Raw genomic sequence first — 24,439 nt, forward strand, 5'->3', positions numbered from 1 at the left:
TCTATTTCCTCATGATTAGATACGGTTACATTTTTTTTTGCAAGAATGCAGCACATATCCTCCTCATTTCATCAATCAAGGCACATAATATCAGTTTGTCCCATTATTGGTCATCCTAAGTTTGATCACATGGTTAAGGTGGTATCAGTTTTTGTTGTTTTTTTGAAACAGGATCTCTCTCTCTATTGCCCTGGCTAGAGGGCAGTGGCCTGATCATAGCTCACTGCAGCCTAGCACTCTGGGAGGCCAAGGGGGGGGGGGCAGATCACTCAAGGTCAGGAGTTCAAAACCAGCCTGAGCAAGAGTGAGACCCCGTCTCTACTATAAATAGAAAGAAATTAATTGGTCAACTAAAAAAATATATATATAAAAAAAATTAGCCAGGCATGGTGGTGCATGCCTGTAGTCCCTACTTGGAAGGCTGAGGCAGAAGGATTGCTTGAGCCTAGGAGCTAGAGGTTGCTGTGAGCTAGGCTGACCCCATGGCACTCTAGCCTGGGCAACAGAGTAAGACTCTGTCTCAAAAAAAAAGGGCTCAAGCAGTCCTCCTGCCTCAGCCTCCTAGGTAACTGGTACACAGGTGAAAAGCTGCCATGCCCAGCTGATTTTTGCATTTTTTGTAGTGACAGGGTCTTGTTATGTTGCCCAGACTGAGCCTCAAGCGATCCTCCTGCCTCAGTCTCCCAGAATGCTAGGATTATGGGCATGAGCCACTTACTGCACCTGGCAAGTGTCACTATTTCTTACAGTATCTTTTGAGTCTTTTGACTTCTTCCTGTGAGTAAGCTAAATAAGTATATTTCTATATCCACTCTCCCCCTTTTTTCTTAATACTTGAAAAAATGCACTTATACCTCTTGTTATTGGTTTACTGATTTTAAGTATTTTTTTTTTTTTTTTTTTTTTTTGAGACAGAGTCTCACTTTGTTGCCCAGGCTAGAGTGAGTGCCGTGGCGTCAGCCTGGCTCACAGCAACCTCAATCTCCTGGGCTCAGCGATCCTACTGGCTCAGCCTCCCGAGTAGCTGGGACTACAGGCACGCGCCACCATGCCCAGCTAATTTTTTGTATATATATTTTTAGTTGGTCAATTAATTTATTTCTATTTTTGGTAGAGACGGGGTCTCGCTCAGGCTGGTTTCGAACTCCTGACCTTGAGCAATCCGCCCGCCTCAGCCTCCCAAAGTGCTAGGATTACAGGCGTGAGCCACCGCGCCCGGCTATTTTAAGTATTTTTTTACCTCACCGTGGGAGATGACGGAAGATGAGAAAATCAGCATACTTACACTGCTCCCACATTTTCTCCCTCTTCTCTTCCAACATTTCTTATTCATTCACTTTTCTTTAAAGTGGAGAAAAAGGAACATAAAATTCAATATTTATTTTAAAAAAACTAAAAACATCCTTCAGATCTACATTTCAGTTGCATGAAACTGAAACCCACCCATGAAACATGAAGAGATTTGAGCAGGTAAAAAAGACTGAAGAGAGAAAGGGAAAAACATGTTTCACAGGCTGTGAGTTTGGGTTTGGACTGTTATTATTTCTCATCTACCCCACTTTAAATATTTTGATTAACCATTCTTTATGATTATTCTTGGTTTGACTCTTCTAATCTTAAAATTGTAAACTCTAATCCAGATGTCCTCAAACTAGGACATTTATCCGGCCCATCAGGTGTTTTTGCTGCCACTGCCTGTCCTGCTTAGCAGCCGACTCGTCCCGGGCCCACAGTGCGCATGTGTGGAATGTGTGCTGCACTCTCCAGTGGCGCTCCAACAGTCTGAGGGACAGTGAACTGGTCCTTTAAAAAGGACCTCTGCTAATCTGATGGATAGAATTATTTTCTGGACTGCAGTAGTAAACAACAGAGTACTCATTTGGGACCAGTATCAAGCTGAGGGCCACCCCTAACATTCACATGTTTCCTACTCCTTCCCTTTGCTTAATGCCTTTCCATTTTTGTCTCTAAATGTGCCTTTTATTCTTCTCTTCAGGTCTCCCAGTTGCTGGGCAAACCTCAGAATTTGTTAACCAGGTATTAGAGAAGACTGCAGAAGGCAATCCCACTGGAGGCCTTGTAGGACTAAGGATACCAACATCAAAAGTGTAATCAGCTTCATGGGACCACTGGTCAGAAATGTCTGCGTTTGTCACATTATCCATTGTAAATTTTCATTCTGTTCTGCATGTCAGTTAGCATTATGTAAACATTTACAATTAGGTTACATTGTTTTAAGAACTAAGTAGCATAAGGTGAAGCATGATCCAAAATACTTGATTATTGCATTTTCAGAGCATAAACCGTGGTTAAAACTGCTACCGGCATCGGAATTGCAGCTCATACATTTAAGTAAACGTTTAGGTACAGATTGCAAAAATCTGTTAAAGCAAAACATTTTGAAGGAGTAAAATGGTAAAATGCCAAGTATTGTGGCAGGTTTATGCTCTGAACCACACAAAAAAATTGAAGCATTTTTTTAAACAGTCAGTTTAGATTGTTTTTAGAATTACCGCTTTCTGTTCTAATTTTTCACAACTATTAATCTCACTTGTATGTGGCACACCCAGCATTCGTGCCTGTGTGCCATATTAGATGTTCATTGTCAGAGCTTAATATGATATATATAAATATATATATATAAATATATATATACAAAACTGTCTGTGCAAGTAAGAAAAAAAGCATATTCTTTGTGCCTTGTATTTTGGGGAAACTATAAAACTGGTAATATTTTGTATGATGAAAACCCTAATGAGGAAAAACAAGATATATAGATGGAAAAATTATGGGGTTTAAATGTTTTTTTGTTCCAACTCTTTTTCAAACTTTTTGAATGTATATAGGACTACGTTGAAATGTAGATATATGCCACAGAGTCTGTGTATTGTATAAAAAACAAAACAAAAAAAACAACAAAAAAAAAGATGGCTCTAGAAAACTCATATTTCGGTACTTGACCGGAAGAAGACAAATACTTGCACATTATTGCGATTGTTTTATTTTTTGTACCAAAGACAAATGCAACTGATATGGCAAACTGCCAGTCTAAGTAAAGTTTTGCACAGCTTACACGATACTGTATGAATGTATGAAAAAAAGGAGAAAAAAATTAAAAGGTCAGGGTTAGGGATCTTACTGAACTGTGAATTTTATTTCTGTTTGGGTCCAATTATCTACAGAAGGAGCATCCATACATACAAATATTATTTTGCTGTTCCTCTAGTTTGCTTCCATAGTAGATAAGTGGTGGCCATTTAGATGTCTGTCTTTTATTTCTGCCCTTATTGTAGGAAATTTTAATATATTTCATTTTAGTAAGCTATTGGTAAAATAGTTTTTGACTTTGAAAATTAAAAAGTTTATTTAGCTTATTGTAGTATACTTCCACCAAACCAAAATAGATTATTTTTATCGTATTATGTATATATATGTAAAGAAAGAAAAAAGCTAAGAATATCTAATTCTTTAGTTGCCACTTTTCCAGTTGATGTATTATTGTGCATGTAATATTTTCAAAGATCAACACAAGCTTAAAACGAAAACAAAAAAGTTTATAGATTTTTATATTTTTGTACAGGTATTTTCAAACTAGCTTCTTCAGACTTACATGTGACTTATTCTTCTATAGTTTCTAGAATTGAGAAACATTAACACATTTAGTTTTTAGGTGCTCTTTTTTGCTCATATGAAACAGCTTCATTAGTCAGTGTTTTAACTGTGTTCAAGCTTTACCTCTTGAAGAGAAATTTCTTATGTCAAGGCAGCATTATAAACCTTTCCCACAGATCTTTCCATCCTCTTTCTCTTTCTGTTTTATTCTCAAATCTTGTGTTTTGAACTCTGGAAACTGGTGGCTTAAAAACTTAAAAAAAGAAAAAACGTATCTATTTAGCAAGAAAAAAATACCAAAAATTTCAGACTTAGCTGCTGGGAAAATTATCTGTTTCTCCATTACCCTCTGTAGAATTTATTCTTTAATTATACTTTGTTTATAAAATGTTTCCTTTTCTATTACTTTCTCTCCTTCTCCCCCCCCCTTTTGTAAGCTATAGCACATGAAAGCTATAGCTTATAAAGGTTTGATTCTAGAACACACAATAACAACTGAACAGTGTTGCTTGTGTGCTTCTTTGACATCATGAAAAAAACTGAGAAGGATTGTCTTAACACCTTAGCTGAACTGTGATGCACAAGATTTTTCTGTGTGTTTGGTGGAAATGTACCTGGTTAGTGCATTCACACTAAACAGATGATAAGCTCAAATGTAACGGTTTAATAGAATATAAGTTCATTGTTTAAAGTTTTTCCTTTTTAGGTGGGAGAAGTCAAAGCACAGGTTTGCAACTGGGAAGTATATGAAGTCTTGACAGTGTGTCTGGTAAATTGAAAAGTGTTCCAAAATATGGCAGTTTTGCAATCAGGTGAAAATCACCTCATGATAGAGATTCAGCTGATGAGGTTTATAAAATTGCCCCTTTCTAGCTGCTCTGTTAGGAATTCTGGTTTTTTGATACTTTTCTCCTGTCTGCAAACCAGAATTTGATTTTTTGGTCTTGCATTTCAAAAAAAAAGACTTTGAATCTGTTTAGTAGATTCCATATCCTTGTGTTTCAGTGTTTTATATGTACTACTTAAGTTAAATAGTTAAAAGCTTTTAAATAGTTGAGCTTTTTAATGTTGACACTTTATTTTGTACCTATTTATATATGTATGTATATCTTAGAAAAAGCACTTTGTTAAAAAAAAATTGCATTTTATATGATTCCTGCCATTTGCTGCTAAATCTGGGCTGGTCAGAATGCTGCAGCGATACTTGATCTAAATAAAAACCTGGCAGTAAAATGTAGAGTGAAAGTTAAATCCTCTTGCTGTTTTAACTTTTTCATAAAGATGACATAGGCAAGCTGTGCAGCTTTACATTTTAACCAGGGGACTCTGTGGCATTTAAAACCGTCTAGAAATGGTTGTACTTTAATGCCAGTAATAATCTGCTTCCTCTATTGTCATTAAAATATATACGTTTAGTGTATCACACAAACAGATCTTACAAGGGTAATGTAAAAACCCCAACAATTGTACATGTTCTGTTTTTGAAAATTGTGGCATGTATTTTTGGGTGAAGATCATTAGAGAAGAGCTCTCTAAAGGTTTTCTGTGTTCATACATGGTATACAGATAACTCATAATGAAGTCCAGACTCTTACTTTAAGTAAAGGCATTGTGAATTCACCTCAAATAAACCCATTGTTCCAAAAGCAATTATAAACTTTGACTCTAGTACTACTATGATTTAAAAACAAAAAACTTTCTTCCTAGTTTCAGATACACTGGATTCTTTATAGAGTTTGTCTCCACATGAAAGCATGCTGTCCAGTTGCTCTTGTAAAGATCTTGTCTGAGTCTTGAATTGGGTGCCACACTTTTTCAGTCAGTATGATTGCTTGTTCTGCTGTACCATGTATGATTCTTGTCCTTTCCTATATCCTTCATGACAGATTATGATGTGGCTTTATATTGTGCCTTACTTGTACATTTAAAACTAAATGTCTTCATTCCCTTCCACTTCCTAAATCTTTAACTTTGACCTTTTTGGTAAGAGAATCAGAACTATAACAAAAGCATCATGAAGGATTTCAGATGGGTATTGTTGTAAATTCCCTCTCTTTATAGTTATTTTATATTTGTACGAAAGACCAGTTTTTGAATGGTCTTTGAATATGAGGGGGAAAGATAAGCAGTAATTTCACTACATCCCTTTTCTCTGACTTTCATGAATTTGTCATACATCTTCTTTCTGATGCTTGACTTGATTTGCTTCCTAGCAATAGTCTGCATTTAAAGAAAGATGTGTTCAGTTCATTAGCTTGAAATTGACTATTTCATTTTTCCAGAATTTTTTAGGAGAAGAGTACCCATTTTGTTTGTTTTATAAAACAGATGACAAGTCTCTTTAAAAGAAACAGAAGTACAGTACTTTTGAAATACAATGCTGTTAGTTTGGATTTCTTTTTTTATATATAATATTCATAAAATGATCTGATGTTTGCCTTCATTAATAAAGCTGTTAGTTTATTCACCAAAATGTCAAGAATGGATGTGCTTTTCTTTATTCCATACATTAAAAAATTTTTAGCTGCTAAGATTTAGTTAATGTTCTAAGAAATGAATTCAAGTTGCCTTCAGCAGGAATTAACAAAAACTTATGTTCCCTTTCTTTATATAGTCTTCCTAAAATTCTGTTCAAATATTTTCTAGTTAGTTATGTAACAGAATGTTAGCATCTCTCCAAATCTTGAAACTTGAATTTTGAGAATGCATTGAATCATGCTTTCAGTGTTAAAGGTTTCAATTATCCTTCTAGTGAAGTCTATTGTGGAATACCATTTCCCATGGAACTGAGGCCGTTTCCACAACTTTGCACAGAACTGCAGTCTTGTTCTTCCCTCGGATCATGACAAATAAGTCTCACACAGTGCCGTAATACTTGTGGATTCTTTTGTAATCTTTGTAATCTTAATAAGGGCATTACGAGAAGATGACTCCATGTTTTTTTTAATATTTCAAACACATTGGGATGTAACAATGAATGTCAACTGTAGGAATGGTTGTTTCGTTTTAAGGAATAAGCATGTTGGGAAAGATGATGAAAATGTACTACTGAAAGTTATACACTTCCATAGGCACGTGGGATTATGTGTTGAAGCATAGTCCTCATGCTCAGCAAACTGACTGAAATTGTAGAAATTACACCTAGAAACGGAACTATGCCAAATTGCCATTTTTGTTTAGAAAAGAGAGGTTTGGAAGTAGTAGTGAGGGGATAGAACCTTAAAACTACTTCCAAATAGTATTTTGGAATTGAAGACTTGGTGACTAATGAAGAATATCAGAGTTGGATATTTCAGTGTGCCAAGTTTGGGTGAACTAGGTTTGCCTCTTTCATAACAATGTAAACACATGATGGTGTAGTTAATCAAATTCTGGGTAGATAGGAGCGGGACTGATTACTGTGTCTTGCCCTTCGCCCTTTGTTTTTTTCGGAACCAAATAACAGAAGTGTGTGTGTGTGTGTGTACTGTATCTGCCTTTCCACCACATTTTTATGACACTGTATTCCACTGCCTGCTTTTTTACCTTCTTTCCCTAGGATTTGTCCTATAGCTTAGCATTTATGGTTAACAGTGATACTGGGGCTGACAGCACAGAAGTCACAAGAGAAGAGCGGAAGGGCAAGAATTTAAAGCATTTGTTCATATGATGTGGCAACCTCTTTTGCATAGCTGCATAGGATCCTGTTTGTAATGCTATCATTAAATATTCTGTAGTTTTGTTTTTTTTTTTCCTTTCCCTCCTAACTGGAGCGATGACACTTTTTATTGGATTCAGTCTTGTCTCTTGTCTAGAAAGAATTTTATCTTGTTGACGCATGAGCTGTTTAAAAATTATTCTATTAAATGTTGGTTAATAGTTGTGCAGTTTTTCATTTCAGAAGAAAGGCAATGCAAATGTTGCCTTTGTTTTCTGTCACCTTCCAACCCCTCAGCACTTCTAGTCAGATACAGATTCATCAGTGTATGCAACATCCTTTGTAATTTAAAATAAAAAAAGATGAAAAGGTTCCGAATTGTTTGCCTCTTGTTTTTGCGTTTCTTTCTCTGCTCCTTCTCTCTTGCTTACCTAGGTAGTTATCCACTTCTCAAGATAACCTATTCCAATAGTACTATAGTACCAGTAATACCCTTTTGGGTGCATGAATTGACAGGCCAGTAAAGCAGAATAGAAAGTATACAAATAGACTCAAATATATATGACAATTTAGTACAGTAAATGTGGCATTCAGACCCAGTAAGAAAAAGGTGTACTCTTCAGTAAATAGTGTTGGAACAACTAGGTAACCTGGAAAAAGTAAGGTTGGTTCTATGGCTTACACCATAAGCTGATAAATATTTCAAAATGGATAAAGATCTAAATGTTAAAAGACAACATAAAAACACTAGAAGGAAATGTGAACAATTTGTTTAAATATCTGGAAGTGGGGCAGACCTTTCTAACTTGGTCCTCAAATCTGGGAATCAGAAAAGAACATTGATAAATTGTAAAACAAAAATGTTTAAATCTTTAAGGCTAAAACACTATAAGCCAAGTCAAAATTCTATATACTTTACAAAAAAAGCTTTGCAACTCATCTCTAAGGGATAATGTGCCTAATATATAAAGAACTCCTAGAAACTGGTATGAAAAAGACCAACAGACTGATAGAAAAAAATGAGCAAACAATAAAGTAAATACAAATATCTCTGAAACATAGGAAGAGACCCTCAACCTCATTCATGGTAAGAGAAATGCAAAATAAGATAAGGCATTTTTCACCTAATCAGATGAACAAAAATCCCAGTATTTATTAACACACTGCATTGGCAAGGTCATGGGAAATGGGCATTTGGCCCATGTTGCTGGTGGGAGTGCACATTGACATGGCCCTATGAAGAGTATTCTGGCAGTTATGTCAGAATTTTAAGAACCATACATCCTTAGACCTGGAAACTCCATTTGCTCTGGGCAAGTCATTATTCCTCCCTGCCTTGTTTTTTACTTCATAGAGTTGTGAGAGTTAAGAGGGATAACGCACATAAAGCACTTAGTACAAAGTGCCTGGCACATAAGTTTTCCCAAAATGTTGGCTAGTAATATAATAGCAGCTAATAGGCATTGAATTCTTAGCACATGCCATGTTATCAGACTGTGCTTGGTCCTTTTCATGTATTATCTCATTTAATCTTCCAACAGACACTGAATTGGGTGCCATTGGTTATCACCAGTTAGCCTCTGAAAAGACTAAGGCACAGAGATGTGAAGTGGGCTCCAGAGCAGGATTGAAGCCTGAGCAGAAGCCTCATTATTAGGTGCAGTGGGATGATGAACACCTTAAATGTGCAGACTGCTAAAGGAACACAGATAGGTGAGCACATAGCCCTGCTTGTACAACACACACAAGGAGCCATTGGGTTTTTAAGGGAAGAGGTGGCTTTCAGTTCAGGTTCTCTCCCTTCCAATTTGGGTAACTCTGGAGTAGGGTTGTTTGGTTTTAATTTACTTTCACCCTATCTCCTGATCTGTAAAACTACATTAGTCCTAATTTCAAGGGTGGTTGTGAGGATTAAGAGAGATGAACATAGCTATAGCTAGGCATTCAGGTCCTCACAATGTATGCTCAAGGAAGTGACCTGAACAAATGCAGATGGGTTAGGGGTGTGTGAGGAAACGTTCTAGGAAGAGGAAACGCCACATTCCAAGGAAAGAGCTTAAGGAATCCAGGAAGGGGGCATGTTGACATGAGGTGACTGATGGCCTTGAGGACAAGCCAAGAAACTTGGACTATTTAATAAAAATAAAATGAAAGAGCCACCCCTTGTTGAGACTTTGCTATGACATTTCCATCAAAATGATATGACTCCATCAAAACTACACCAGTGGGGGGAGGGGAGGCATGGGCAATATATGTAACCTTAACACTTGTACCCCCATGATACACTAAAATAAAAAAAAACAAAAAAACTACACCAGTGAGGTAGTTTTAACAAATCCATTTGTACACAAAAGGGAGCTGCCAGGAGCCATAGAAGGGATGGATGCAGGCTGGTGACTTGATCAGTTCTGTTTCAGAAAGAGCCCTTGGACCATGTGTTGAACCGATAGGAGACGCTCTAGTGACCTGTCTTGAATTCCATACATTAGCAACAACAAAAAAGTTTTATCATTTTCTCTTCTTCACAATTTATATTCACTGTAGAAAATATAAAATAAAAGAGTTTAAAGAAACATAAACAATTGTTGATTGCACCTTCCAGAGACTTCCCAATTGATACTTTTCTTCCAGTCCTTTTCTATGCAAAAAATTTGTAGTCATTAGAATCACTGATAGGTGGAAGGTGGAAAGAGATCACTGTTAAGCATTCTTTCTTATTATTTTGAGACAGTCTCGCTTTGTTGCCCAAGCTACAGTGAGTGCCATGGCATCAGCCTAGCTCACAGCAACCTCAAACTCCTGGGCTCAAGTGATCCCAAGTAGCTGGGACTACCGGCATGCACCACCATGCCCGGCTAATTTTTTCCATATATATTAGCCAACTAATTTCTTTCTATTTATAGCAGAGACGGGTCTCACTCTTGCTCAGGAGCTCAGGCTGGTTTCGAACTCCTGACCTCGAGCAATCCGCCCGCCTCGGCCTCCCAGAGTGCTAGGCGTGAGCCACCGCGCCCGATCGGCCCAACCCTTCTTAATATTCCCTCTTCTCTTCCTTTCCGTTTTATCAGGACCAAACCAAGAGGAGAGGCTGATTTCCCGCCACGTGTCAGAGAAAGTGGCCACAACTCGGCGCAGTGACCCTCGCTTGCCATTTACACCGGTCTGTAGGGGGCGCTGGCCCGAGACGGAGGGGGGGGACAAAAAGAAGGCGGTGCGAAAATGCGTTTTAGTTTGGGCCCCGCCGCTGCCCGTAGCCGGCGTCCCCAACATGGCGGCTCCCCAAGATGTCCACGTCCGGATCTGTAACCAAGAAATTGTCAAATTCGACCTGGAGGTGAAGGCGCTTATCCAGGTAATGATTCCCGGGACCCCTGCCGGGCTCCAGCAGCCCTAACCCAAGCTCCGCTGGCCTGTGAGCTCGGCGGACTCACTCCTGAACTTTCCCCACTTGGTCTCCCAGGCCGTTGGCCCCGCCCCATGACCATTTACCCTCTTGTCCCCAGTTGGTCCTGCCCCCGTGACTGCTGGCTTTGATCCTCCATCTGGGTGCCCCTTCTCCAGAGCACCTCGCTGTCCACCGCTCCTAACCCGGCCACCTTTTCGTGGCCCCGCTTTGTCCCTCCCACCCACAACCCGGCTGTCGCCCCGCCCGTGAACCACCTCACAAGCTACCTGTCATCCTACTTGGCACCGCCTTCTGACACCTTCCTCATCACCTGGTAGAGTCCCGCTGGCCATGAACCCAGCCCCCTGCCAGACAGCTCCGCTAGCTCCCAAGGCCACCTGGCACTGGAGGGATCGGGTAAAGTGAACGTAACCTAGACCGCAGTTGTGTTTTTGTACGTGAGGACATCGAGTAAAGCACCAAGGCCAAAGTCAGAAGTCAGGCAGTGGCAAAACCAGGACCCGGACTGGGAAACTCAGTCCAGGAAAAGCACCTTAAGAGTCTCTGTTCCTTTTAACAGACAGGGAAAGTAAAGTGCTTTGCCTTAAGGTATTTAAAGGCAGAAGTGCAATAAATCAGTTTGCCTAGACAGTGTTAGGAATGTAGAAATGGTTCCATGAGTTTAGCAAAAAGAAACCAAGAGTTTTAAACCTTGGTTTTTAAAAGTAAATCATTTCCATTTCCAACAGATGTCACTAAACCTTAGATGGAGACTCAGAGTTTGTGACAAAGTTTGCCAAAAAGGAAAGGAAAGGAAAATAGGTGCAGATAAACCAGGTGCAGAATAAACCAAATTAGTGTTTTATCATATGATGCAAAGAAATGTGGGTTAATGAATAAGCCAGAGAACAAGTGAAGAAACTTGATGCAAACATTTAAACTTCTTGAACTTCACTTCTCTGACACATAAACTACAAAAATTCTAGAAAAATAAACGTAGGATTCATATAAATGAAATTACCTTTTCACATAATCTAAATTGCTTAGGTCCCTTTTTGTACTTTTTCTAACATTTGCATTCTTGTGATTGCTGATGGGGAAGATTGACTAGAACTAGATATATTGCATTCAAACTGTGTTCTAGCTGCTCTGCTAAGTGCTTTACCTACATATATGATCCATGAGGTAGGTAATATGATAAGGAAACAGGCACAGAGAACTTAAGTAACTTTTTTAAGAGGTTACACAGCTAATAAGTTGCTATAGCCAGGATTTGAATCCACATAGTCAGGCTCCAGAGCCTGTTCTGAAACCCAGCACTAGTAATTCTGAATGTCCTGCAACAAATTCTAAATCTACCCTTAAACATTTCTGTAAACACTCTGATTTATAACTGATGGTTTGTAAAATCAGACTGAAGAAATTAATCTTTTCATTTGATTCCAGGTATTTAAGCATCAGATATTAAATCTAAAGGATCTAAAGTTCTAAAGTTATAGTATCACTTTTGCATGTTCATTCTGTTGGACTTACAAGCTGTTTTACGCTTTTCACACTGGCCAGGTGATATGTATTGTTCAAATTTAGGAACTAAAAGGTAGGTCAAGGCAGAAATTATCTGCTTAACATTAAAGAGGCATGTAAAAATGTAAATGATAATGGTTTTGCTTGTGTTGCAGAGGTGAATAGCAAAGATCAGGATGAGTTACAGTCAGTAGGCCAGTCTTACTGTACACATGGTGTCATTTCATTTCATTGCCTCGAGAAAGGCCTCTCATCTCTTCAATGTCTCCTAGGATATCCGTGATTGTTCGGGACCTTTAAGTGCACTTACCGAACTGAATACTAAAGTGAAAGAGAAATTTCAACAGTTACGTTACAGAATACAGGTGGGTATTCCCAGATCTGAGATGCTGAGAATGGGTAACAGTAAAGGGGGCTCAGTCCTGGTTATAGCCTCTGCTTTTAGAGCTGTCCAGTTTTTTTCAGATACCAGCTGGAGGGAGTAGCAAACATTTTTAGACAGCAAGGGTGACTTTGTACTAACCTGTTTATCAGGTAACAATGAGAAACTTTTGAATACAGAATACTGTCAGCTGTGTCAACAAGTGGATGACAGGAATACCATTATCTTTGGGATTTTTTTTTAAGGCTAGTCAAGTGAAGCAGTGGGAGTGGAGAAGGAACAAAGGAATCTGTAACTGGTTGTGATCAATTAGTTGTAAACACCACTGCACTAGGCCCAGCCATATTCCTGAAATATTTGAAACCCTGAGGCCAGTTCAACTGCTTTCTCTTCTCTGCCACCCTCTCCAGCCTGTTCACTCATTTTCACCTCAATCCATCACCAGTGTCTCCTGGGTTTTTCTCATGCTGTCACTTTGCCTAGCATCTTCCTTTCTGTTTCTGTAGTCAAGAGTCACATCATGTGCATGTTTAATACACCTGAATTCAACTGTGGTATGTGAGCCATCTCCAAACACACTAGAGAGCCAGGCACAGTGGCTCACACCTATAATCCTAGTAACTCAGGAGGCAGACAGGGAAGGATTGCTGGAGCCCAGGAATTTGAGACAGCCTGGGCAACATAGCCATCTCTGAAAAGATTCTAAAAATTAGCTGGGCATGGTGGCACATGCCGGTGGCTCTAGCTACTTCAGAGGCTGAGGTGGGAAGATCTCTTGAGCCCAGGTGTTTGAGGCGATAGTGAGCTACAATCAGGCCACTGCACTGCAGCCTACGTAACAAAGTGAGACCCTGTCTCTTAAAACAAAAAAATCCCAAACACTAGAGAATGAGAAGTAGTGAGGGAGAGATGGGTGTCATGAATCTGCCTATCCCTGGATGGGTCTTGGGGTGCCTGATCTCATTGCATATGGTACTGGGGTTTAAAGACTTGTGCTTTTCATATAACATGACTTCAAAAGCTGGCCAACAACTCTATTGTTGCTTAACAGAAGAAGATAGTCTGTTTCAAAGCTGGTAGAAAAGCTGGCCAGTTGGACACCTGTGCAACAGTGTGTCTATGTCCTATGTGTTGGCTTCCTAAGCGATTTTCAAGGGCAGTTTTGAAAATGTGCAGTTTTTGCTATAGGAGTTAACTATAGACTTTCAGCAGTGTCACCATACCTAGCTGATCTCTTTCGGCCTCCATCTCCAGCACTGATTTAATCATTTCAATTTTTTGTTTTGGGGAGGATGTTACTTTTACATGTTTGATAAATGTGTATGTAAATACAGACATACAGTGAAAAATCTCAGTTATGTCTCTTTTTTGTTCTCTGTTCCCCTCTTCCAAACAGGTAACCACTTTTGTTACTAATGTATCTTTCCAGAGTTTCTCTACTCACATATTTTAAGAGACAAATATATTTTGTTATTTCTTCCCCAATTCTCATCTAAAAGGTAGCATACTAAAACAAGGCTTTTTTGTTTTGAGACAGAGTCTTGCTCTTTTGCCTGTTCTAGGGTGCGGTGGCATCATCATAGCTCACTACAACCTCAAACTCCCAGGCTCCAGCCATCCTGCCTCAGCCTCCCAAGTAGCTGGTACCACAGGTGTGCACCACCACCCCCAGCTAATTTTTCCTATTTTTTGTAGAGATGGGTTCTCGCTATTGCTCAGGCTGGTGTTGAACTCCTGACCTCAAGTGATCCTCCTGCCTCCGCCTCCCAGAGTGCTAGGATTACAGGTGTGAGTCACTGCACCGGCATGAAACACAGCTTTTTAAAACTTAACAGTATGTATTGGAAATCTTTCCATATCAGTAATTAGAGACCTTCCTCATTCTTTTTAAATAGCTGTAATCTTTTTTTAGCCAATTCTCTATCAAAGGGCATTTATTTGGACTGCTCCCACAGTTTTTTGCTTTTTAAAGCTAACTTATTCCCAAAAAGACCTTTCTTCAACTTAGTATGACTTCAACTCTCCAACTACACCTACCACCTTCAGTGTGAGTGTTTCTCTGTTCTTTTGTTTAAGTATCGGGGTGCTCACCCAGTGTTTATTTCCTTCGCTAATTAAAATTACCTTACCAGTACATTTACATATATATTATTTTGCCCCCACATCCCCAATAATGTCAACACCTTGAGCTGAGGTATTCCTGGCACCTAGTAAGGACCTAATAAGCACATGGTCAGCAAATGAATAACCCCATCCCTGGCTAGAGTACCATGGTGTCAGTCTAGCTCACAGCAACCTCAAACTCCTGGGCTCAAGCAATCCTCCTGCCTCGGCCTCTCGAGTAGTTGGGACTATAGGCATGTGCCACCATGGCTGGCTAATTTTTTCTATATGTTTTCCGTTGTCCAGCTAATTTCTTTCTATTTTTTTAGTAGAGACGGGGTCTCGCTCTTGCTCAGGCTGGTCTCAAACTCCTGAGCTCAAATGATCCATCTGCCCCGGCCTCCCAGAGTGCTAGGATTATAGGCATGAGCCACTGTGCCTGGCCTTATATACTCTTTTTATACCTGGAAATAAATACAAGATTTCTATTTGTTTGATGTTTTTAACTTTTATGCCAATGTATTTTTGTGTATTGGTAGCAAGATCGTGTGATACTGGCAGAAAATTGGCCTCATCCTCAAAATATTTTGTTTTACACATAGTAAATGTTGGGCATTGATTGTCTGTAAGTATCTGTGTGTCTGCTTTTGCATATATGATTCTCAAACTGGCATTTGAGAACTATTCTACCCGCTTTCTTCTCTCCAGAACTATCACTGGCTCTTTGTGACAGAGCTTCCAGGCAACCTTTCCTGAGAAAATTGTACATTTCTCCTTCATTCCTCCTTCCCTTCTTCCCTTGCATCCATTCTTCCTTTCAGTGATTCTGTGCCTAATATGTGCCAGGCACAAGGGATATCCATAGTGAATAGCACTAAATAAAGCTCTGCTTATTCATCAGTTTACATTCTAGTAGGGAATATAGATTTTATATGAATAATTAACTGAATACATTTGCAAAAGTTTTCTAATTCACAGTTGATTGTTTTTTTGCTCTCTACCTCAGCAATATTTAGAGACATAAATGGAAAGTCATCTCTGATCTTCTGAAATGGTAGATATACACATTTGTTCCAGACCAGTATGTGCAAATAGTATATAAGTAAATAAATTAATATCTAAATGAGCAAATACAGTGATGTTTTAGATCAATAGCTTGATTAGAGTTGGAACCTGTTTTAATTTGTAAAGAAAAAAATATGACGTGAGACTTGACTTTTTTTATAAACAAAGAAATCTTTATTATAGTCTGATAATTCCATTATCTGAAGTTCTTGGAGGTTTAATACTACTGGTTATGTCTGCCGACTCTCACTCGAGGTGGATCGTTTCCTTGGTGTTTGGTTATTTTGGACTGTGAGCATTCATCTTCAGCAGACCTTACCTGTGGGACTTTGTGCAGCCTGGGTGGAGGATGAGTCTCTCAGAGGTCTTTGCTTCTGCCAGGTCTCCTGGGCTGATCACTAGCCTGAGAACACTATTTATGTCAATTTTTCTTCATGGAGTTTCTTGAGCGACTCAGAGAAGATAAACTGAACCCCAGATCAGTGTGAGGGCAGCTCCCTGTTTATAAATTCTCAGGGGAGATTTCTTTTTTTTAACTCATCTTATCCAGAGCCTAAAGCAGAAATATAAGGTATTTTTGCTCTGCTGATGGACAGACATTTTCCTAGAACTTTTCCCTAAGGGCATAACCTTTTTTTGAGTCCTGGATTTGTGTCATTCTCAGTTCCAGTTTTTGGGCTCAGCCTCAGATGGCTTGAGGGTTCATTTTTCTATTCCTATATGATCTCTCAAACCTTGTTGCTAATGAAGTTGAGAGTGACTATGTGGAAACATACAGTAGGGTTTTTATTGTTTATTTTATTTTAGCATATTACAGGGTTACAAATGTTTAGGTTACATATATTGCGTTTGCCCCACTTGAGTCAGAGCTTCAAGCGTGTCCATCCCCCAGACAGTGCACACCACACCCATTAGGTGTGAATATACCCCCCTCCCCTTCCCCATACAGCAGTTTGGTAGTCCCATGATATCTAAGTGTGGGATCAGTGGGCTAGTATTTTGTCATTTTTTTTTTCTTTTCTGGCATGCTCTGGATTATAAGAGCAGCAACTCCCACTACTGGGCAGCCATGCCTCACTCGTAGGCTGACTGCTCTGGCTCTCAGTTCCTTTCTCCCTTTTATGCCCTAGGGATTCTTTGTTGCAGATGTAGCTATATATTTAAAAGGATGTGTGTTATATGTTACCTAGCATTCCTAGGTGTTCTGTTTTCAAAGGGTGCTTCAAGTGCTATTGTACGCCTTTGCCAGAAATAGAAGTGCTTTTCTGTTTTCATATTGGTGTTTAAAATCATTTTAACATAGAGCTCTTTTTCTGCACAGGATCTTGAGCAGTCAGCTAAAGAGCAAGACAAAGAGTCAGAGAAGCAACTTCTACTCCAGGAAGTAGAGAATCACAAAAAGCAGATGCTCAGGTAGGCAGGGCCTGGCCTCCTGCCAGTGGCCTCTGCTGGGTCACTTGTTCCCTGTGAAGCCTGTGCGTGTGTTTGCCTAATAAACCTGGTTTAATGGGTACTTAATTATATCATTTATACACAGGCGGAATGTTCTCTTTAGATCAGTAATTCTTAAATCGGGGCAGTGGGGCAGGGATAAACAGGGCCCCTGTGGGCAGGTGGAGCTGTGCATAGTTTACAGAAGCATATTTAACATTGTGCTGTATTTTATATTTTTATTTTATTTATTTATTTATTTATTTATTTTTTGAGACAGAGTCTCGCTTTGTTGCACAGGCTAGAGTGAGTGCCGTAGCATCAGCTAATTTTTTCTGTATATATATTTTAGTTGGCCAATTAATTTCTTTCTATTTATAGTAGAGATGGGGTCTCGCTCTTGCTCAGGCTGGTTTTGAACTCCTGACCTTGAGCAATCCGCCCGCCTCGGCCTCCCAAGAGCTAGGATTACAGGCGTGAGCCACAGCGCCCGGCCCCATTCCTTTTTTTTTGAGACAGACTTTTTTTTCTGTCCTCTGCTAGAGTGCCGTGGCGTCAGCCTAGCTCACAGCAACCTCAAACTCCTGGGCTCAAGCAATCCTCCTGCCTCAGCCTCCCGAGTAGCTGGGACCACTATGCCCGGCTAATTTTTTCTATATATTTTTAGTTGTCCAGCTAATTTGTTTCTATTTTTAGTAGAGACAGGCTCTCACTCTTGCTCAGGATGGTCTTGAACTCCTGACCTTGAGCAATCCAGGGTGAGGAACCACACTCGGCCTGAAGTTATGCTGTTTCTTGATACTGAATTGGGAGAGGTATAACTTTTCCAACAGAATTGCCTGACAACATGAAATAGTATCTTTACTGTCATCACATTTGACTTTTTGTACCTAATTATAAAGAAAGTTGTTGCTCCAAATACATCTAAGGGCTCCATCAGCTTTCCCGGTTGTCTGGAGTCCAGATCATTCTCTTCCTCATTCTTATCATCGCCACAGTTCTTTGCCCCTGTTCATTGGTCCACCTCAGCCAGATCTGCATTTGTGCTGTGCTTCTGAGCACTTCCACAGCGCCATCCTCCCTGACAGCCGCTGTGTGGCCAAGACACGGCCCGGTGAGCCCAGTGTCAGGAGAGAGGCCGAGTGAGTGGCAGGCGATGTTCCAGTGCCTGGCTCATTAGCGATCACTTTGTATTATGATGGCTTTTGCTTTTCTGAGCCACCAGGCGTACTCAGATTATAAACACCGAGTACAGAGGAGCCCTTGTATAAGGCACAGTAAGTCATAAAGACACTCAGCCGAGCATGGGTTTAGAGCTGGGAATGGCCATCCATGAAGTGGGAGTTACAGGCAGAGGAGATAAAGTGGTGAAATTAGTACTTTGTCAGCTGTGTTGTGCTTGCCTGGTCGTTGTGCTTGTCACACCATACACGAAGCATCTGTCTGCTTGTCTCTCTCCCCAGTAAACGTGAGCCCTGTCCAGGCAGACGCTGCCGCTCCTCCACCCTGCATCCCAGGGCCCCACAGGACTCCCTTGCAAACAGTTTGAGAATGTAATTGATTCTTTTAGAATGGCAAGTGTGAACTAGCAGAGCACATGCTGTTTAGGCATCAGAGAGCCCATTTAAGGACCTTCAGCATAAAGGTGCTATTAGAAGACCACCCTGTCAGCTCATGTACTCTGTTCTAATTTTAGAGTATTTCCAGGGATTGGCACAATTGGTTTAAGCCGGCTGCATAAGAGTTCTGGAGCATGGGTATGATTCTCAGAGGGACGCAGTTAGCTTTTTTATAATTTATTGACAAAGGCTGCATTGCTAAACCCAGGGAGCTAGCTATTACATTTCAGTGGTCACTCACAAGGGAGCTTAGGTAAAGAGTATTAAATAAACCACGTCAGTCAGGGCCCTGCTAATACAATATGTTTGTGTTGTTCACGACTGGTCTGTAGTATGTAAAGAACAACAAACCTTGAAGAAATATTGAGAATAATTGGCTTTTTGTGATCTGCTTTACTTCCTACCACATATACTAATCCAGCAGCTGAGGGGCCAGGAACGATGCTGTAGGTACTGGAGATACAGAGATGAGTGAGTCATAGTTCTTAAGTAACAGCACCAGCCAGGACACGTGTGCCCAGCTGGGAAGTCTGGATGCTGCCCTTAAGTCTGGAGCCCTTGTGGGGCTGTGCACAGGGAGTGGCCATGAGGGGAGAGGGACAGCCACAGAGCATCCCGAAATGGCCTCCAGGTCCAGTTGAGTGGTGTCGGGTCTGAGCGAGGGCAGTTGCTGGGCACCAAGAGGAGGAAGTGGCAGGAGGTGGGGTAGAGTCTGCGGGCTACACCTGGGGGGCCTTCCCTATTGCTCCTTTGCTGGAAGGAACTGCAGTGATTAGAACTAAGGAGCTCGGGGAGTCGACAGAAACTTACCCGCGACCCTTCTGATTCCAGCAATCAGACCTCATGGAGGAAAGCTAATCTCACTTGCAAAATTGCAATCGACAATCTAGAGAAAGCAGAACTTCTCCGGGGAGGAGAGCTCTTAAGGCAAAGGTACCTGTTCTTTTGTCTTTCTGGGCTTTGATAATAGAACAGATAACAACTGGCAAGATGTAAAACCCATAGCAGGAAACCTCCACTTGTTTTTAGTTTGATATTTAATTTTATTATCTAAATAAACTTTTTTGAGGTTTGAATGAAATGCATACTTATTTGTAGTAAATTGGTAAAATAAAGAAAAGTATGAATTACAAAGTGAAAATAAGCTGTAGTATTATTACTTGTGAGCATTTTGGCATATTATTTCCTCATTTTTTCTTCTTCCATATTTTTCACAAAGTCAAAATCATATCATATATAAAATTTAGTATCCTATTCTTTCAGCACACAGCTTGCCCATTTTTTAAACCTAAACAGTGCATAGTATGTTGATTGTATGTTAGTACAATCCCCTGTGTATTTGCATTTCTAGTTTTTCAGTATTGTTAATAATACACCAGGGCATATCTTAGAACATAAAGGCTTTATCCACATTTTGGATATTTCCTTTGGAGAGATTCCCAGGGATGAGATTATTGGGTCAAAGGAATGAACATTTCTAAGGCTCCTGATCTATATTGGCAAATTGCTTTACAAAAGGTAGCATTGGTTTATATTCCTACTAGCAGGTGCAAGAGTATGGGGCTGAGCACGCCCTTGCTGTTAACAGTATTGACTATGGTCATTTAAAATATCTGCACCACTTTGATAGGTAAAAACTGGACTCTCGTTTGAATATGGGGCCTGCTTGCAGTGAGGCTTTTGTTGACATTCCTCCTCCCCCTCCTCTGGACTTTTAGGAAAACCACCAAAGAAAGCTTGGCCCAGACATCCAGCACCATCACAGAGAGCCTCATGGGGATCAGCAGGATGATGTCGCAGCAGGTCCAGCAGAGCGAGGAGGCCATGCAGACTCTAGGTAAAGCCAGGCCTGGAGTAGGAAGCTCTCCCAGAGGCACTGGCTCCAGAGCCCTCGCCAGCCCCCTCCACCCTGGGCATCCCCCCGCTGCCCAGCCGAAGCTCACCAACTCTGGCTTCTCACTCGACTCAGCTTGACAGCTGGTTCTTACCTGGAGTGGGAATGTGCTGCTTTTGTTCCTCTTTTATTGTACTAGATGACCCCATAGCCTGGCAGCATTTCCCAGTGGACGCATTCCCGGGGGCTCATGTGAAGAGCAGAGACCCTCAGGCCTCTCCCGGAGAGAGGGTGTCAGCAGGCTGGCCAGGGGGCCTGGGATTCTAACGTTCAGTGAGGGCTCGGGCCCCGTATGGCCAGGCAGGTTTGGTAATTGTCACCCCAGGAGCAGTTTAGTGTCAGCTGCTGGTAAGACTGCTAGGACCTTGGTTTACAGTCATACCCCCAGTCGTTATTCTTCCTGTGAGTTCCTTTTAAAAGATCCCCGTCAGGAGCTATGGGAGAGACTGAGAGCATCTGGCTTGTGACACAGAAGAGACGCACGCAGCCCTCGCCAGGGCCCTTCCGTGTAGAAAACAGCGTTTACTCCTTGAAATGCTTTTGGAAAATTTCACACATAGACAAAGTAGTGAGCATGGTGTCTTGAGTCCCTGAACGTGTCACCCACTTCAGCACTATTAGCTCATGGCCAGTGAGTGAGTTTCAGTTCTACCCTCACCCCATTACCCCATCTGGATTATTTTGAAGCAGATTATTTTGAAGCAAATATCTCAGCTAGTCTGTCTAAAAGATAAGGGACTCTTTGGGGAAAAAACCAAAAATAATCCCATAACTATAATACCATCATCACCCCTAGCAATTATCTGTAATTCTGAACCACTTTTTTCTCAGTGCACCATTCAAACAGCCAGAGCAAAGGAAAGCAAGCAAGTAACCCCCGGCCACACCTTGTGTTTGCAGTTAGCTGAGCTTTCAGGCCCAGAACCAGCCAGCCGCCGCCTCCGGGTACGCCTGCGCACGGCAGGGCCTCGGGAAGGAGAAAGAATGAGACAACATGGCCTTTGAGTCTCCGCTTTGGTGCTCTGATGTGGGTGACAGGACACCCCTCTAGCGATGAGGAGACACAAATGCTGGTGCTTTCTGGGGTGATAAGGGGCCCCCAATGGGAGGGTTGTTCTCGGGGCACACTTTTAGAAGAAATAGCTATTGAAGAAAGGGGAAAGTGCAGTTCTTAATCCTTTCTTTATGTCCCCAAATTCAGCTGGATTTAAAGGCCTATAAGGACTACAGTTTAAAAGAAAAAAAAACCTATTAGAGATACGATGCCTAGAATTTGCTGCAAAATCGTAGGAGTGGGGGAGTTGTGTGGAGTGGGGGCTAGGATGACGGGGTTGGTGGTTCTTAGGGACAGGTGATGGGCACATGGCATCTCGTGATGTGCTGGCTACTGTGGTGATGGTTCAAAATTCTTCATAGTAATAAAGTTTAGAAGGAAAGGTCTGTTAGGTTTTCACTTAACAAGTTCTTATTTTACTCCGGGTTTTGAAATGGCAGCAGGCATGGAGCAAGAGGGCCAGGAGGGATTCTTGTTCTGTGAATGTTTGTTTTCCTGTTTTATCTGTCATTTTTATTGCTGTGTTTCCTCTGGTAATTTATTTCATTTACTTACTAGCTTTTAATTTTGTGAAGAGGTAGCACATATAACATGGCTAATGAAAAAACCTGTAGCCAAGCGCTGTCCAGTAGAAACATAATGGGAGCCCCATGCGTCACATTTCTAGTAGGCACATTAAAAAGAGGAAAAAGAAACATAAATTGATTTTAATATTATATTTTGTTTAACCCATTGGGCCATTGTATAAAATATTATAATTTCAATGTGCAGTTAATATTAAAAATTATTGGAATATATGACATACCTCTTCTCCCCTCATATTAAGCCTTTGAAATCTTGCATGTGTTTTATAGTCACAGACATCTATCTCCATTTAGATTAACCACGTTTTACATGCTCACGAGCCACCTGGTCTTATTGGCCAGGACAGCTCTGGACAGTACACAAGGGACACAAGACAACACTCTGTTCTGACCCTTGACTTGTCCACTCCCAGAGGCACCCACTGTGACCTATTTCTTTTATATCCTTCTGAGATCCTCCAAGCTTATACAGCATAGGCAGGTGGAATATTATTTATCTCCCCCTTCTTACATAAGTGGAAACATTTCACATGTGCCCTTTTACACTTTGCCTTTTCACTTAACGTATCTTATTCTGGATGTTCTGATGATACCCTATTATGCTTTGTAGGGGAAGCTTGCCGGGTAAACCTACCCCAAGTATCAGGCCCAGAAACCTATACTTGCAAATACATTTGACCTTGGGCACAATGATCCCATAAGGGACATGGGCCCTTCCTTAGGTGTCACACAGGTGTCACATCTTTGAAGCTACAGCCTGTGTCCCAAGCCTGAAGGACTGAAGGACAGGTATGTGTGAGGGCTGCGGCAGGGCCCAGCCCACCCTGACCTTCGGGCTCCTGCAAAGAGTGGGTCTGACTGGCTGACGTCTAGCTCCGAGGGGAGCACTGCTGCCCCCTGGCTGCCGCCCCAGCACAGGCCTCTCGGGGCCTGCCTGTGAGGCCTGGTGGTTTTGTGGCTTGGAGGCTCTTCTCAGCAGCACGGTCTGCTTCAGAGAGCTGAGGTGGGGGTGCAGCACGCGGGCCTTGTCGGACCTTGTCCCTAGTGACATCCGCGATTGAGGACTCCCAGACAGCCCGCCTCAGCCTGGGGCTGGTGGACCTGGGAGCCTCCCCTTGGTGAGCCTCCCCTTGATGAGCCTCCCCTTGGTGAGCCTCCCCTTGGTGAGCCTCCCCTTGGTGGTCGTTCCTCCCCTCTGCCCTCCGGTTGGTCTCGGCTCACAGGCTGGGCCCTGGCCTGGAGGCGCGCTGGGAATGCAGGCTGTGCTTGGCCGCCTGGCCTGCGGGGCAAGGCCTTTGGCTTTTGTGCTGCACAGTCTGAGTCAGGCCCCTCCCTCTTGTTTCAGTCAATTCTTCACGAACAATCCTGGACGCGAATGAAGAATTTAAGTCCATGTCCGGGACCATCCAGCTGGGCCGGAAGCTCATCACCAAATACAACCGCCGGGAGCTGACGGACAAGCTTCTCATCTTCCTTGCTCTGGCCCTGTTTCTTGCTACAGTCCTCTATATTGTGAAAAAGCGGCTCTTTCCTTTTTTGTGAGACCCCAGAGCTGCCAGCTTGGCTCTTCCAGCTCCTGTGTCAGGGTCCGTCCAGCTCCCGTGCGCCAGCCTGGCCGCCAGGCCAGCCCCAGCCGCGCTCGCGCCCGTGGCTCAGCAGGTCAGGCGGGAGGGCAGTGGCCCGGTTTCTGCAAGGGGCTTGTGAAGGGCGGGCCGAGCAACGCGCAGGCCTGTCACTGGGACGCCGTCAGGACACAGGAGCCCCTCGTGCACTGTGGGTGCTGCCGCGTGGAGCACTCAGAGCCCAGCAGCCAGGATGGGATCTTCCTCTCTCCCTGTCCCTCTGAGCCCTTCAGTGCCAGATCTGGTGGAGGGAAGAAAGAAGAGTTGGGAAGAAGGATGACGAAAACTCATGGCCATTGGTTGGCCATGAGTTTGAATAAACTTGATTGTATTTAACAGAATAAAATGCATTTGGTTTTATAAGGTATCCGTCTGGGACTGTTTGTGCCTCTTCTCTTGATGTCCAGATTTGTAGGACATTAACTTGGTTATTTAGTTATTTACTCAACAAAGAATTATTAAGCAGCTGCCTCACAGAGTGTTACAGACACTGCTGAGCATTACAAGTACACTGGCAAAACCAGACT

General features: G+C 41.8%; 2 protein-coding genes across 6 annotated transcripts in view; both read left to right on the plus strand.

Moving 5' to 3' along the window:
• The window catches only part of CREBRF (CREB3 regulatory factor), a 56,274-nt gene extending 51,005 nt beyond the window's left edge, over positions 1-5,269 (plus strand). For all 4 annotated transcript variants that reach the window (XM_075996294.1, XM_012765502.3, XM_012765503.3 and 1 more), the window contains one exon: positions 1,997-5,269. In XM_075996294.1, the coding sequence (XP_075852409.1) occupies positions 1,997-2,112 (116 nt within the window). In that variant the 3' untranslated portion in view covers positions 2,113-5,269. The remainder of the gene's footprint in view (positions 1-1,996) is intronic.
• A 4,316-nt stretch (positions 5,270-9,585) lies between these two features.
• Positions 9,586-24,279, plus strand: BNIP1 (BCL2 interacting protein 1). 2 transcript variants are annotated; one of them, XM_012765504.3, is made up of 6 exons: positions 10,475-10,601; positions 12,431-12,523; positions 17,030-17,121; positions 19,590-19,691; positions 20,477-20,595; positions 23,636-24,279. In XM_012765504.3, exons 1-6 carry the CDS (start codon positions 10,518-10,520, stop codon positions 23,830-23,832), a joined length of 687 nt encoding a protein of 228 aa, XP_012620958.2. In that variant the 5' UTR covers positions 10,475-10,517; the 3' UTR covers positions 23,833-24,279. The 2 variants fall into 2 exon arrangements, with proteins under 2 accessions (XP_075852411.1, XP_012620958.2); XM_075996296.1 differs by lacking the exon at positions 19,590-19,691 and having other exon boundaries at positions 9,586-10,601.
• The last annotated feature ends 160 nt before the right edge of the window (positions 24,280-24,439 follow it).

This window comes from Microcebus murinus, chromosome 21 (assembly GCF_040939455.1).
Source record: "Microcebus murinus isolate Inina chromosome 21, M.murinus_Inina_mat1.0, whole genome shotgun sequence".
Classification (NCBI taxonomy): domain Eukaryota; kingdom Metazoa; phylum Chordata; class Mammalia; order Primates; family Cheirogaleidae; genus Microcebus; species Microcebus murinus.

Coding starts and splice junctions, on each gene's coding strand:
- BNIP1 (XM_012765504.3), top strand. CDS start 10,518: ATGGCGGCTCCCCAAGATGTCCACGTCCGGATCTGTAACCAAGAAATT. Junction 17,122..19,589: donor CACAAAAAGCAGATGCTCAG/GTAGGCAGGGCC, acceptor TTCTGATTCCAG/CAATCAGACCTCATGGAGGA. Junction 20,596..23,635: donor GGAGGCCATGCAGACTCTAG/GTAAAGCCAGGC, acceptor CTCTTGTTTCAG/TCAATTCTTCACGAACAATC.